This window comes from Hypoxylon trugodes (genome assembly GCF_022578975.1).
Source record: "Hypoxylon trugodes strain CBS 135444 unplaced genomic scaffold F4822scaffold_2, whole genome shotgun sequence".
Taxonomy (NCBI): Eukaryota; Fungi; Ascomycota; class Sordariomycetes; order Xylariales; family Hypoxylaceae; genus Hypoxylon; species Hypoxylon trugodes.
Window position 1 is genome coordinate 69,105 of NW_026250017.1, and position 13,687 is coordinate 82,791.

Here is a 13,687-nt window from a genome sequence, read left to right on the forward strand (position 1 = left end):
GAAGCATTCATATTTAGTTGCTATCGTCCCATAAATAGCCGAAGTAGCATTGGTTTTTATAGTAAAATAATATTATATCGTATCTGATTGAAATAATATTTTGCGGTTCATCATATGAACGGCAATATCCTTGCTCATGTTTCGACGTAGAAGATAACGATGACGTCGTTGAGTGCGGAGTTCTGGTCGGACATGTAACAACTCTTGGTATAAATTGACCGTATATTTCTAATATAATAACGCTAGTTCGTTATAATCTAGTCTTAGAATCGGAATATAATATTGATACCATCTTATTAGATATACAGGCACCCAAGTAGATCTTGTATGGCATGCAGTGTTGTATACTTAGGTATGTGTATAGGTGCTGTATTGTGATTCAATAGAGCCCTGGATGTACTATTTCCAAGTCCTGTTAGGCTTGTTATGTCCCTACAACTTAAGGAATTATAGCGCTCTTAGGGAAGACTCAAGTACATCTGTAGATGCGCATGCATGTCTCAGCCCCCGAATTTATGGGTACTATTTTTTATTTCTCGCTCTCTATCCAGCGATTTCACCCATTTGATTTTATCATCAATATCCTTTACCAAGGTATTGTGTATGTGGTTCTTTGGCGGCTCACGAACACTCTATAATTTCCCCTTTATTTCTACAGCAATACGTGCCGGAACGCCACCCTGGAATGTTCCAAGCAACCATTATATTGGTAGAAAGAACAGGATGATCAACAAAGGGATCGGGGATCTTTCCGCGATAATAGATCACTCACTCTTTTAGGAAGGTAAGGTCGCAATGCGCTCTACCGCAATCTATCAACCAGTTACGATGCTACCTATTCTCAGAATGGGATTGATGCGCCCCCTTCTCTTTCTCTCCTAACGTCTATTTTCTTAAGAGGCATTCCGGCCTACCTATAATTATAAGGATTATACTAAAGGAACCCTCGTTATTTGCCATGGCACATTGGCAATTCCGTCTCTGGACAACCCCGCAACTGGCGCTGGTTCTTCTCGCGCCCCTCATATTTCCTCTAACGGTGTTCGGTGCTGATGTGCTCCAATTTGTTGACCCTCTCATCGGTAGCAATAACGGTGGAAACGTATTCGCAGGTGCTACGAGTGAGTTCACAGCATATCTATAGAAGAGCAATTGTTAAAAGTATGAATTCTAGGACCATACGCTCTAGCGAAGCCAGTCGCGGATGTAAATGGTCAGAATACGGGAGGATTTTCGACAGACGGTTCAGGTGTCACGGGCTTCTCGGCAGTACACGACAGTGGTACAGGCGGCAATCCGAGCCTAGGAAATTTCCCTTTACTTCCACAGATATGCCCCGGGGATGAAGTAAATAATTGTAACTTCCTCATTGGTGAAAGAGCTACGCAATATGTGAACGACTCGGTGGTCGCCCGCCCAGGCTACTTCGCGGTTGAATTAGCTTCTGGTGTTAAGGCGACTATGACCTCCAGCGAGCATGCGGCCTTATACAGATTTGAATTCCCTGCTGGAGATAGCGACGGCGATAGCCATCCTTTGGTTTTACTTGACCTGACGGACCTATGGCAAAGTCGTCAAAACGCCACCGTCCTTGTAGACCCAACGAATGGGCGATTTAAGGGAAATGGAACGTTCCTCCCAAGTTTCGGGGCTGGATCATACGTGATGCATTTTTGTGTCGACTTCTTTGGCGGCGAAATTTTCGATAATGGCGTATGGGTCAATAACCGCGGAGGGACAGAACCGAAAGAATTATTTGTCACGCGTGGCTTCAATCTCTTTTATTTAGAGGCTGGCGCATGGGCTAGATTTGACAGCTTGGTGAATAATACCCTGACCGCTAGAGTGGGGGTTAGTTTCATCAGCGCGGATCAGGCTTGCCAACGAGCAACGGACGAAATTCCCGAGCCGCTTGATGATTTTGACAGGCTCGTAACTGAGACGGAGGATGCGTGGCGCTTGAAGCTCAGTCCAGTGTCGATTAATCCTGGTGGCGCCAGCGAGGATTTCCAAACCAGCTTTTGGAGCGGGCTTTACCGGACCATGATATCTCCTCAAAACTATACCGATGAAAATCCATATTGGAATAGTGGAATACCATACTTTGATTCTTTTTACTGTATATGGGATGCGTTTCGTGTTCAGCATCCTCTTCTCACGATTCTGGACCCAGCTGCCCAGACGCAGAGTGAGTACAAGATGAATCCTGTCTTCCCTACCCTTCCCCCACCAACACCCCACATTCCCTTTTGCTTTTTATTTTCTTAATTGGGGGCCTATAGTGGACAGTGACAACTAATTGGAACTATGTTAGTGGTAAATTCACTGTTGGATATCTACAAGCACGAGGGCTGGCTGCCTGATTGTCATATGTAAGATTTTAACCTGTCTCGAGTTTGGAGGATCTCAGCGCCCATATAACTAACTGTAGGCACCACACATAGGTCATTAAGCAGTGGATGGACCCAGGTAAGGAAACCATATCCATTGGATGTTTTTTGATTGTGATTAATTTTCTCTCACAACACTAAAGCTTACATTGTGGCATAGGGAGGCTCGAATGCGGATGTTGTACTTGTCGACGCTTACGTGAAAAATCTGACCGGAGTTGACTGGGAACTGGCACTCGAGGCAATTATCCAAGATGCCGAGGTCGAACCACTGGAGTGGGCATACCATGGCCGAGGTGGTTTGCAGAGCTGGAAAAATCTCTCGTATATTCCATATCTGGATTTCGATCCGGTCGGGTTTGGGACAAACTCGCGCAGTATTTCAAGGACTCTCGAATACGCGTATGAAGATTATTGTCTAGCTGTGCTGGCTCAAGGGCTTGGACGAGATAACTTGTACGATAAATACGTTTCGAGGAGTGCCAATTGGCAGTATTTATGGAAAGCGGAGCAGAATTCTGTGATCAATGGGAACGATACAGGATTCACGGGATTCTTTCAACCCAAGTATCAGAATGGTACCTGGGGATATCAAGACCCGATAGCATGTTCAGCACTTGCGAGTTTCTGCTCGCTCACTACCAATCCCAGTGAAACATTCGAGGCTAGGTTAGTATTGGAAGCCCTATATTTTTCTCCCTTCTAACCCGACATTCCCCTCCACCTCTTTCCTACACCGTCTGTTGAGAGTGCTGAATACCTGCTAACTTTAACGTCGGGAAGTGTATGGCAGTACCAATTGTAAGTACCATTTCATACATGCCAAAGCATTACCTAATCTAATCATTTTACAGCCTTGTGCCGCAATCGATGTCAACCTTGATAGGATTGATGGGGGCTGAAGATTTATTTATTAATCGCCTTGACTTCTTTCATACATCGGGGCTTGCGGATATTTCCAATGAGCCCGTGTTCTCAACAGTATATCTGTACCACTATGCGGGGCGTCCTGGGTTATCAACCAAGCGATTACACACGTACATTCCATCTTCATTCAACACAACCTACGGGGGCTTGCCAGGGAATGATGATTCCGGCTCCATGGGCGCTTTCGTGGTATTTGGAATGATAGGTTTGTTTCCCATCGCCGGACAAGACGTGTATTTAATTTCGGCGCCGTTCTTTCAAGAAGTTAACATAACGAGTCCTTTAACGGGGAAAACCGCACAGATCAAAACGGTTGGATTTGATGCCGACTACGAGAACATATATATACAGAATGTCACCGTTAATGGGAAGCCGTGGTCGAAGTCTTGGATCGGTCACACATTTTTCCATGACGGATGGACAATGGAATTGGCTTTGGGGGATGAAGAATCTAAATGGGGAACGGAGTTGGAGAATAGACCTCCAAGTTGGGGTGAAGCAATGATATAATTATCACAATATCATAGACTACCTAGGTATGTTATCTGCTTGATAGTTGAAGCAAACCCGCGTGTAGCAGTGTGGATACTACCTAGGTAGAGACATACATACCTACAATCTTGGAACACTCTTGTTTGATAAAGCATGTCTGTTAGCTGCCAGCAAACGGCGTGAGCTAACATTGAAATGTCTGTTTGATAATGATGTCTTGTTTTAGACAGTGAGAAAGAAAGGGGCAGTAAGTGTGATGAATTAATGGTACCAATAGGATTATTCCATGTACATGCATGCACTACATGCAACTTTAAGGAATACACATCAATGTACAGTCTTGTGTCACTCTGCTATCCTTAAGGTTAGAAGTTTATCTACTGGGTACCTATGTGTAGGTAGGTGCACGTAGGTAGGTGCCTTCTAGATATTTAGAGTATTCAATGTTGTAATTGAGTTTTATTATCAGCTGCATGTCCAGAGAGGTAACTACCCCTCGCAGTGTCGTGCCTAGGTAGTGTATTTTAATGTGCGCTGGTTTCTACTGAATCAACATCCCATCCTACCTACATATGTAGATACCTACATCAATGTTCTCAATGTTCTCGATACACGATACACGATACACATAACAACAACGGGTCGTTTCTAGGTTAAATTGAATTGAAGCTTCCGACGATATCTCCATAGCGACCTTCGCGTCTACATGTTCAAATTACGGGTACAACAACATAGACGCGTTTATCTACGCGTACCTACCTCTCAACACCTATACCTTGGCATTGAGTTCTCGTGGACCTACTCTATATCCTTCCTTTGGGTACGTCCATGTTGCTAAATTTCCAACCAATCCATCCCGACATTCGCAGATCAGGTACGTTTGATATCCTATCCACCTGAATATCTATCCGGGTTCCCCAGTAGGGCATATTTCTGACAGTGGATGGTATTTCTCACCATAACCTTTAAATTTTCCCTTGTTATTTTTTTCCCCCTCCAATATATTTGCCTCTTCCCATTCCCGCTACAGGTATCATCTTCCCTCTCCCGGCTCATCTCCCCACCAACAATGTATATACTCTTACTTCCCACCAAGCCTTTCAAAATATTTAATTGAAATAACTAACATAAAGCCAGAACTTGTAACACGCCTTCGCTCGGAGGTAGTCCAATCAACCAACCATGGCCGACTTCGACAACTTCGATGGTGTCGAAACTCAGGTAAGTTTTCCCAACTCTGACCAAATACTTCTTTACTGCTACAACCAAATACTAATATATGCCATTAGGATGAGTTGGAAATTATCAAACATCACGTCAATTTTGAACCTCCATCTCCTCGGCCTGGTCAGGAATGGCTAAGCTATCCAGAGTTGCCTACTAGCCGCGATCTTAATCCCGACTGGGACGACCCTCAGCAGTTCGCAGAGATCTGCCATCTCTTGCCAAACACCTGGGAAGTACCCTGGAAGAGCAAGAATACTTACCTAGAGACCCACTATCGCCTCCAGAGAGAGGAGGCCATTACTATGCTGCGGCATTCCATCGACAAATTCAAGAAGGATCTATCTATGAAAGATGATCAAGAAACGTGTATTTACACCAAAGTAAGTAACACTTTTCATGCTGAAACCTCGTCTTTTCTCACCGATCTCCCTCTACAGGTCTTCGTCAGAGGATATCTTATGACTCGCCTCGGCCCTATGTGCCAAGTTCAATTCTCCGCAAAGAGATCCGGCAAGAAGATTCGTTGGGCTCAATCCCACCGCCTCACTGTGGGAACTCTCGTAGCAATTTCGACGGCGAAAGATTGTTTTTCTACTATCTGTATGCCCGCGATCATCTCCGACCGTCGTATCCGAGATGGCCTCGACCAGAATCCGCCGACGGTCCACTTCCAATGGGCTAACCTCGACGACGCCGTTATTGATCCCGATGAGGAACTCGTAATGATCGAGACTCGCTTTGGTTACTTCGAGGCTGTCCGCCACAGCATGGTCGGCCTCCAACATGTCGCCAACACCGATACTCCGCTGGACAAATACCTGGTCCAGGCGGATAAATGTGATCTTACCGCACAATATGTCGAAGAAGATCCCGAAATGGACATTCGCTCATTGGTCCACCACGTCCCGGACGCTTCCTCCATGACTGCTGCCCAAGTAGAAGAGGCGAGGGCGAAGGTCCGCGAGTCTGTTAAGAGCTATTCCATCGTTGATGGTTTCGACAATCAGCTCTCACGGTATACCAATTTGGACAACTCCCAACTTAGCGCTGTACATCGCATCCTCACCAAAGAGCTTGCCATTGTCCAGGGTCCTCCGGGAACCGGAAAGACATTTACTTCGGTGCAGGCTCTACAGATTCTCCTCGAAAGCCAGAAGAGGGGTAGCAATGTCATCATTGTCGCGGCCCAGACGAACCACGCTGTCGATCAAATCCTGCTCCAATTGATCAGGCTTGGATTTAAGGCAGTCCGGCTCGGCGGTCGCACTCAGAATGAGGAAATCAAACGCTACAGTATGTACAACCTTCGCCGACGTATTGGTGCTTCGTGGAACCAGAGAGCAGATCGGGACTTCAAGACTTTCGAATCTGCCCGCAAGAAGAACGTCACAACGCTAGAACAAGCTATAGATGACATTTTCCCTGGTGATCTAATCAACCCCGAAATTCTTAAATCGATGGGTATTATATCTCAGAGTCAGCTTGAGTCACTCCGAGATGACCTAGATTGGATCGACGCGTCATCGCTAACAGACCAGACTGAGCTTTCATTGACGGAGTGGCTGGGGGACCAGATCATACAGGCGGTGCGAAAGGAAGAGAAGGACCCCGATTTTGAAGCTACCGAAGAAGATGAAGAAAGCTTGTATTTGGATGGAGAAGAGAACGACGTGGACCTGGATGATTGTATTGTCGACGAGGATGAAGCGGGTGGTCGGGTAGATGGCAAATTTTTGCCAATCGGACATATATTAACAGGCGCAAACCCTCAAAACCACACCGAAGGCGACGCCATCATAGATTACGAGCTTCAAAAGTCAAATCTTTGGGATATTGAGCCTAAGTATCGCGGTGCAGTATACCAGTATTGGCAGAGACAACTGTTATCGTCATATCGCAAGTCGGTTTGCCACATCCTCGCCGATAATACACGCATCGCCAAGAACCTCAAGGTGAACCGCTGGTACAAAGACACCAAATGCATCAAATCCCAGAGGGTCGAAATTATCGGGTGCACTACCACAGGTCTCTGCAAGTATCGAGGTTTGCTAGCAGCTCTGCAGCCACGAACCATGTTGATCGAGGAGGCTGCCGAAACTCGCGAAGCCAACATTCTTTCGGCTCTATACGGGTCGCTCCAGCAGCTCATCCTCGTTGGTGATCATCAGCAACTAGCTCCGCATTGCGATACACCCGACCTAGCGAAGGCCCCGTACTACATGCGAGTGTCCATGTTCGAACGTCTCGTCCATCTCAAGATGCCCTTTACCTTCCTGAACATGCAGCGCAGAATGATCCCCGAGCTGCGTGAATTGTTGAATCCCTTCTATCCTTCTTTACAGGACCATCCCGTGGTAATCAAGAAAGACTCTCGCCCTCCCATTCCTGGTATGCAGTTCCCTTCCTTCTTCTTCCACCATCATTGGACCGATAGCCTAGACGAGAATATGAGCCGGTACAATATCTTGGAAGCGGAAATGATAGTTCAGTTCATCAACTATCTTTTACAGAACGGAGTTCCTGCAAGTCAAATCACGGTTTTGACATTTTACCGGGGACAGAAGAAGAAAATCCAGGCCCAAATCAAAAGCAAATTAAAGCAATGGGCGCCCTTCACGAACGTTTTCACGGTAGATTCTTACCAAGGAGAGGAGAATGATATTGTCATCCTTTCGCTAGTAAGAAGTCAAGGTAAAGATGGACCACACAGAGCCGGCTTCCTCCAGGACCCGAATCGCGGTGTCGTTTCTATTAGCCGTGCCCGATGCGGTTTCTATATTTTCGGCAATATGGATAATTTACTGTATGCCAGCGACGAATCGTACGAAATGTGGGGACCGGTACAAGAAGTCTTCCTCCGACAGGGACGCTTCGGTGGTGATCAACGTCTACCAATCTCGTGTCAGAACCATGGAAAGACGACATGGATGTCGCACCCAGAAGAATGGATTAACTGCCACGGCGGCTGTGACCAGAAGTGTCCAGAAACATTAAGCTGCCGCCATGCATGCAAGCTTCAATGCCACTGGTGAGTCTCAATAATTTTCTCCATCCCTTGATCACGCCTGCGACAGGCAATAACAAGCTGACTCTACTCTCTTCTAGGATATCTCATGATAGACTCATCTGCCGCGAGCCGTGCGAACGACCAATCCCCTGTGGCCATCGATGCCAACAGGTCTGTGGCGAGAAGTGCGAATGTAACTGTCCGGATTTTCGTGGCGCATATCCCCACGACGAGTTCCAAGATGAAGAAACGGCACTTGGGAGCGACGAGATCACTCTGAATTATGACCAAAATCGGGTTGCACCATTCGTAGACCGAACTCGATACCGTGGAGATTCAGCAATGAGCAGTAGGGGCGGCCGAAGGGGTTCCGGTAGATTGCCACGGAACTATAGACCCGGATTTGGGTATGGTGATGGGGTGACTAGAGAGCCCACTCAAAGTTCTACAGGTTCAAATTTTGTGTATTCGGGTAACGGCCTAAGTTATGCCTGGGCTACCTTCAATGCTCGCTTGGACGACGCGCAGAAGTTAATGGATGCCCAGGCACAGGCAGCTCCAATGAAAAGTCCGGGCCAGGTTCGCAGCAGAACGGCTCTAGAGATACAGGACACCTTTCGACCTGTTACACTAGATCACGGAATGCGTAACATTGGGCAGAGCTCCACTTCAAAGGCAGTGTCGCCGCCCAAGGAAGACGACAACCTTAACCTCGCCGATAAGACAGATATAGGAAAGGTGGCTCTAGCAACGCGTTCGCTTGCTATTAGTCACGATTCCGTAGGAACGAGGGGCCCTGAGGACGCTACGAGGAATGCTGGTTATAGTTTTGTATCCCATACTCTAACCGAACATGGTCGAGGCGTTCCCGGACACTCGGGTTCCCTAAGACTTAACGAAACCACGACAGCGACTTCATCGCTAGATGCAGGACTGCATACGACCGCGTCTAGTTTGATATCTCAACCGCGTTCTCCAATCGCCGCGTATGACCACGCCCCGGAAGCACGCCCAGCTAATGGGCCGGAATGGGAACTTGCGAGTACGGTCAGTGGAACCTACGCCATGAATGAAGACGATGAGGTCCGAAAAGCCGACAAGGTTAATATCAAGGCCGACAATGATAAGGGACAGGACGACTTAATGAGCTTCGAGTAGTAGACTGAAGCCGTCGAGCTCTGATAATGTTTAGATAATCAGAAAGGAAGTAGTGAGGGTATGCTTTGATGTTGCTGTATATGGACTTTGATAATGAAAGGGGGGGTATGAATCGGTCAGCTATCGACGCAATTGGCCTCCACGAAGGCGCATAGCCAATTTTCAGTTAAAGATGAGACCTATAGCTACATAGCTGCCTATGCAGTAAGAGAGGCATAATTAGTACGATTTGTGGGTTAGAAATACGTGAGCATTTGATGTGTGTGGCGTGGAAAGATAATTATTCGGGCTAGCTAAGACACTTGTCTACCTAGGTGAGTGTGAGGAGGTAAAAGAAATATAGTGACCTATTGATTAGTTAAGCAGAAGCCTCGCTTCTTTTTGCAATCTAATCCAAGATCGTGACGTCAAAGAAATAAGACGAGGGATCAGAGATAATGCATGTCGCACAAGAAGAGGAATCAATGACGAGATCAATGACGGGAAGAAAACGCTGACTAAGGTTTGTACGCAAGCAATTCAGGTATGATTGTGCTGCACTGCTTTTGAAGTTGATTCGCCTCGGCCCGTAAACCCGAGTTATCTTATGTACGTAGAAAGAAATCATATATGGGATAAGTGTCTGGTCGTACATACCTCTCTGGTCTCTTTTCATTTCATAAAATGTTTCTTGTCCGAACAACTAGAATTTCATCTGCGATTCGCTCACAAGGATTAGCCTCGAGGGTCAGCCAGATTTATTCGATAAGAGCACAGCCGAGCAACACGATGTCGACAAGCAAGATAGGGACGCAAAATGGTGGGCAAGGAGTATCGCCTTCGTTTGAATCTATCCATATTAAAAATACGACGATCAACGAGGACGCAGGAGTCGAGTTGTCATCGCACCAGAAAGTACTCGTAGGCAGTGTGTTGGATGTGAGTTTGGCATTTACGTGTCTTCGAAAGCGTCATAGAACGATCCAAACTAATGAGAGGCACCTTGGTAATTAAAATCAGCTATTCGAAGGTAACCCGACGCTCAAGCACCTGTCGCTATGGTCTCCTAACGGTACCTTTACCGATCCGATCACGATCGCCACGGGATACAACAAATTTGCCGCACAGTGGTATGGGTTGCCTGCCTTGTTCAATCCGATACAGATTCAAAGTCATAGCGTCACCTCGGCAGGGAACCCGATTGAAATGAATCTATCGAACAAATATGTCGTGAAGGGGATCAAGACAGGACAAACCATCAATTCTGTCGTTCGCATCCATGTTGGACAAGATGGAAAGGTTGAGAAGGTTGAAGACCGATGGAATGATAAATTACCCGAAGGGGTGGTTAGCGAAGTAAGTTTTCCGATTTCCGCTGCACCATCCCACTTTGTACGGCATGCGACGATCGCATCGATCGAATGGTGTTGGTGGTTATTTTGTACAGCAAGTTGGCAACGACCCTTCTGGGTGAGAGGACTTCATTTTCTACCAACGGGCGCTATTGGTAAATGAGTCGCTAACATCAAAACTAGGCATTACGGAAGCTGAATGCAAACACGGTGCCTACGTTCGTAACGGTACCGAAGGACGAAGCAGAGGATCAAAAGTTGAAGGCCGAGCGCGAAAAGAATTCATGATTCAACGTGGACCTAATTGTTCATATTAGCGTTGAAGTGGACTAATGACTGTGGTCGGTTACCTACCCAAATGTTTAGGGAGTGGGACGCTAAGTCATAGCGCAATTCAATTAACCATCACAACGGCAAGGCTTGGATAATAAAGGTAGTGGAACATCGAATAGTAATGAATGTAACCGATTCTATATGTTAATAATGAAGCCACATTTCATAATTTTTGGTGAGGTTTGACATCCCGCTGAACATTGCGACAAGATGGGTAGACCGCGGACGTTTGTTTGAAAAATACGATACCAGGTAATGTCGTGCATGGCAGTTTCTGTCGACGCAATGATAGGCCGAAGACTCAGTGCAAAATCAATGAAGAAAGAGCCGGCGAAAACCTAGGACGGATTCCGGAATATTGGATAATAATCGTGTTCAGCCATCTTGGTCTGATATCTGAACAGATACTTCGCATTACCACCAGCCTCCATACCGTTCACCGTATCGCGAGCTATAGTAGTAGGTACTATCATCTATAATAAATTAGTTTGGCTTATAGACGTAGTCAGAGATATACAAATGGTCTTACCTCGCACACGACTAATACCAAGTTGGTCGGCAACATTGACATAGCCATCACTACCAATGATGCCTGTATTCTTAATCTTCTGGACCATATCATCGTCGCCTTGCCAAGTAGTTCGGCACATAGGACAAGTAACCCGATCATGGCCGCTCTTACGCTTAGTAGCGGCCCACGTCTCGAAGCATTCCTTGTGAATATTCTGACCACAGGTGGCGCGACAATAAATGATGTCCTCGGCATCTTCGAAAGGCGTGAAACAGATGGGGCAGTCGCCTTCTATCGGTTTTCGGTTCTTGTCGTGTTTCGTCTTTGAGTTTGCCTCGATTGGAGGGGCATTCTCAAAGATCTCTTGAAGCTCGGTTGTAAGCAAGGCGAGCTGATAAACAAGCTCAAAGCGTGCACGAAGAACCCTCGATAAAACCTATATATAGGTAGGTATTCAAATAATTAGCTAGGCATGACCAAAGCGCATCGGTTAATTACATGCAACTGTGGGGAGTAACTAACGTATATGACATGCTTGCATTGGTGGCCACTCTGGGAGTGGGGGCAGGTACACGTAGGTTGCTGCGCGACGTGAACAACGTAGATATTCCCAGTAGAACCTATCAACTCAACAGATTCCTCAGGGCATTCAGCCGCCCCACTACGAGTTCTCCCGAGGACGTAGAACCTACAGCGGGGTCTAGTCAGCCACCTAACTTATAAATATTGTCTTATAGATATTAGACACTACTAGGGGGTAAGACAAACCTCTGCGATGTTGCTCGCTCATATATGACGTAGAAGTCCTGGGGTGGTTTAGGACGGAACCTAGAGGCGAATTAATGTTAGCGATATAGGTATAAATAGATATTAAGCTACATATATATATATAATTGAATTTAATATTAGGTAAATGTAGGTGGAATCCGACCTTCTCAATCTTATTTCCTTAGACTCGATCTCTTTCTTCTTCTTCTTGCTTGGACTTGGACTCTCATGTTTCTCTGGATAGAAATAATCATTAAGTTCGCCATCATCGTCATTGTATTGTGCGACAGGATGAGTCTTGCGTTTGCGTCTCGTTGGAGTAGCCATCTCGGATTTAGGAGATATGTTTCGATATGGAGATTAGGTAGTTGTAAAGGGTTACATGTAATTGTGAGATGTTGTAAGTGGAAGGGGGAAAAGAGAAGAGGGGGGGAGGAATAATCAGCATTAACTTTCGGAGTAACGATGGGGTAACAATGCTGTGTAACCATATCGTATCGATCCTTCCCGTTGTTGATGCTTTATTCTGGGGTCACACCAGAATGACGCCAAGTCATGTGACGTCACTGGCCACTTTTACACAGTTGTACATTTATACATTTATACCCCACCAATACATTAAACATTCTAGATCTCATTCTTTCGTCCTACACAATTGTCATTGCTATTTCCCTTTGTTCCATTATTATACATGATTATTGCCTTATGTACGATGGCCTTGTTGCTTTTAGCATTGTCTCGTCACAATGCCAATGTCAAGCTACATAGCATTTCTCATATCAGTCGAGCTTGGATACAAATACCAGGCAATTCACTATTGTCCCGTTAGTTGTAGTCAAGCTCTTCTACACTACGGGCTTACAACTGAATATTGAAGTAAGATCTTCCTACAGGTGGGCCGACTAACTTACTTTCATATGACCATATGTTGGAATTGTCTTCTTTGAGAGAGAGAGGTTTGTGGTCCTTATATCGATACGGTTCGTCAGTTCTATTGAATAGCCTGGCCACCCTGAAATCGTAACTCCCCAGATTAGGCAATCAACCTCTCCCGCGACTCGAAATGTCTTCCTTCACAGATTCCTCCACCTCTCCACGCCCAAGCGCGAATAAAAGCCATAGCTTCGCTAGTGCTATGGGCAAGTCCGAGCTTCGACGTATGGCTAGCCGGCGAGGACTTACAACTGAGGCCACCAAGGCGGGTACAGTTCCCTCACAAAAAGAGAAGCAAGTCAGCGGTAAGCATCATAGCAACGATGGTGATGACGAAGACACAACTTCCAACTACGGCGACGAGGATGGTGAAGCTCACACTGCTTCGGACCCCTCCGACCAGAATCCACCCCCGGGAGTATGTAGCCCGAGTTCGTACGCTGAATTCACCCAGAACCCGTATCTCAGTGCCGAATTCGGCGATAACGAGTCGCAGCCGAGTTCGCAGCGAAAATCAGATCGCAACCAACTACCGTTTCTAGAGAAGCGTAAGAGGTTTGTTATTCCACCTACGGAAAACGTAGATGAAGCTAAAGCAGCACTACGGAGC

At 46.3% G+C, this 13,687-nt stretch overlaps 4 protein-coding genes across 4 annotated transcripts; 3 read left to right on the plus strand and 1 right to left on the minus strand.

Moving 5' to 3' along the window:
• The first annotated feature begins 579 nt into the window (after positions 1–579).
• On the plus strand, positions 580–4,217 carry F4822DRAFT_388348 (glycoside hydrolase family 92 protein). The gene is made up of 7 exons (XM_051456885.1): positions 580–1,121; positions 1,175–2,188; positions 2,315–2,372; positions 2,445–2,469; positions 2,551–3,059; positions 3,174–3,191; positions 3,245–4,217. Exons 1-7 carry the CDS (start codon positions 959–961, stop codon positions 3,825–3,827), a joined length of 2,370 nt encoding a protein of 789 aa, XP_051317527.1. The 5' UTR covers positions 580–958; the 3' UTR covers positions 3,828–4,217.
• A 774-nt stretch (positions 4,218–4,991) lies between these two features.
• Positions 4,992–9,201, plus strand: F4822DRAFT_424975 (P-loop containing nucleoside triphosphate hydrolase protein; the record flags this gene model as incomplete). Its single annotated transcript, XM_051460255.1, has 4 exons — positions 4,992–5,030; positions 5,099–5,416; positions 5,474–8,064; positions 8,142–9,201. 4 exons carry the CDS (start codon positions 4,992–4,994, stop codon positions 9,199–9,201), a joined length of 4,008 nt encoding a protein of 1,335 aa, XP_051317528.1.
• Positions 9,202–9,969: 768 nt separating this feature from the next.
• F4822DRAFT_424976 (uncharacterized protein) lies at positions 9,970–10,820 on the plus strand (the record flags this gene model as incomplete). Its single annotated transcript, XM_051460256.1, has 3 exons — positions 9,970–10,119; positions 10,201–10,536; positions 10,716–10,820. 3 exons carry the CDS (start codon positions 9,970–9,972, stop codon positions 10,818–10,820), a joined length of 591 nt encoding a protein of 196 aa, XP_051317529.1.
• A 192-nt stretch (positions 10,821–11,012) lies between these two features.
• Positions 11,013–12,541, minus strand: F4822DRAFT_104703 (uncharacterized protein). Its single transcript, XM_051452367.1, has 5 exons — positions 12,308–12,541; positions 12,145–12,204; positions 11,899–12,064; positions 11,395–11,812; positions 11,013–11,338 (listed from the first exon to the last, which is right to left on the minus strand). The coding sequence occupies exons 1-5, from the start codon at positions 12,469–12,471 to the stop codon at positions 11,280–11,282; spliced, it is 867 nt and encodes a 288-aa protein (XP_051317530.1). The 5' UTR covers positions 12,472–12,541; the 3' UTR covers positions 11,013–11,279.
• Between the last annotated feature and the right edge of the window lie 1,146 nt (positions 12,542–13,687).